Here is a 1198-nt window from a genome sequence, read left to right as displayed (position 1 = left end):
CACCACCATCAGTTACTGCGGTCAACAGTTTACCAGGCTGCAAAGGACCAAGGTAAAGGTGACCCGATGAGGGTTAAGCTCAGTGCAATATGTGGGCCCTGATCGTAGACAGGAGCCAGTGGTGCGCTGGCACCAGAAGCCTAAGGAATTGCTTAGGGCCCCACAGCTCAAGGGGGGGGGGCCCGATTCAGTATCACCCCCTCCCCCCAATATCCCTGATCTCACTGAACCTGGGCTTGTTCCCAAGCGCACTGGGCTGTGCGGTGCAGTGCGAGGTTGGTGGCAGTAGTGCCAATGGCCATCAGCATTTCGGGGGGGGGCGGGGGCCCCCCAGGGGCTAGCGCCGCCTCTGACAAGGGCTGAGGGGGGCTGGCGGAGACTCAGGGCGCCACCCCGCGCCCGCCACTGCCTGTGTGCGCGGGGCGGGCCGGGGAGCTCGGCGGGGGCCGGGCCCGGAGCCCGCGGCGGGGGCCGGGCCCGGAGCCCGCGGCGGGGGCCCGAGGCGAGGCGGGCCGGCTCACCCGCGTTGAGCAGCTTGAGGGCGGTGAAGGCGGCGTTTTGCAGCGCCAGGTCGCGGCGCGGGGCCCGCGCGCAGTGGTACTTGATGAAGGGGAAGCAGCCCGTGCGCAGGACGTGGTAGTTGGCGCCGTCCACCTGCCAGTTGAAGTGCGAGAGGCCGAACTGGTCGTTGCGCACGGCGCTGTACTTCACGCAGTACGAGGTCCAGTGGGGCAGGCCCCGCTGCCGCAGGTGCCGGCTCAGCACCTCGGAGGCCTTGGGCTTGGCGGCGGCGGCGCCCCCGGCGGGCGGGAGCAGCCGCCTCAGGGCCGCCTCGTGCAGCTGCCGCAGGCGCAGCATGCTACAGGCGGAGACCCCCCTCAGCGCCCGGCCCGCGCGCCCCCGACACTCGCCCGCCTGGCCCCGCCCCCAGCCGTCCCAGCGTGCCCGGCCGTGCGCGCCCCCGGCGCTGTGCCCGCGCGCGCACCAGAGGGGTGTTGGCACGGCTCGCTCCCGGAGCTGGTGGGCACGCGACCGGGCGCGCGGGCCGGTCTGCTGAGTGGGGAGGATGGGAGGCGTCACGTGGCAGGTTCCCTGGTTAGGGGTGTGTGAATGGGTAATAGGGTCACCTGTGGGCCCTGATAAAGGGGGTTCCTGAGGGAGATACTGGGGGTCACCTGGGGCCCCTGAGGGAGATACT

The 1198-nt window shown here is 71.1% G+C and overlaps 1 protein-coding gene across 1 annotated transcript; it reads right to left on the bottom strand.

Moving 5' to 3' along the window:
• Nucleotides 1-521: 521 nt before the first annotated feature.
• Nucleotides 522-888, bottom strand: LOC113408702 (uncharacterized protein C15orf61-like; the record flags this gene model as incomplete). The annotated part of the gene is made up of 1 exon (XM_026662081.2): nucleotides 522-888. A coding segment is annotated over exon 1 (337 nt), but the record flags the coding sequence as incomplete, so codon positions are not given.
• Between the last annotated feature and the right edge of the window lie 310 nt (nucleotides 889-1198).

Source organism: Terrapene carolina, unplaced genomic scaffold, assembly GCF_002925995.2.
Source record: "Terrapene carolina triunguis isolate 2854851 unplaced genomic scaffold, T_m_triunguis-2.0 Scaffold22271, whole genome shotgun sequence".
Classification (NCBI taxonomy): Eukaryota; Metazoa; Chordata; order Testudines; family Emydidae; genus Terrapene; species Terrapene triunguis.
Note: the sequence above shows the minus strand (reverse complement) of the source record. Positions and strands in the feature narration are given on the sequence as shown.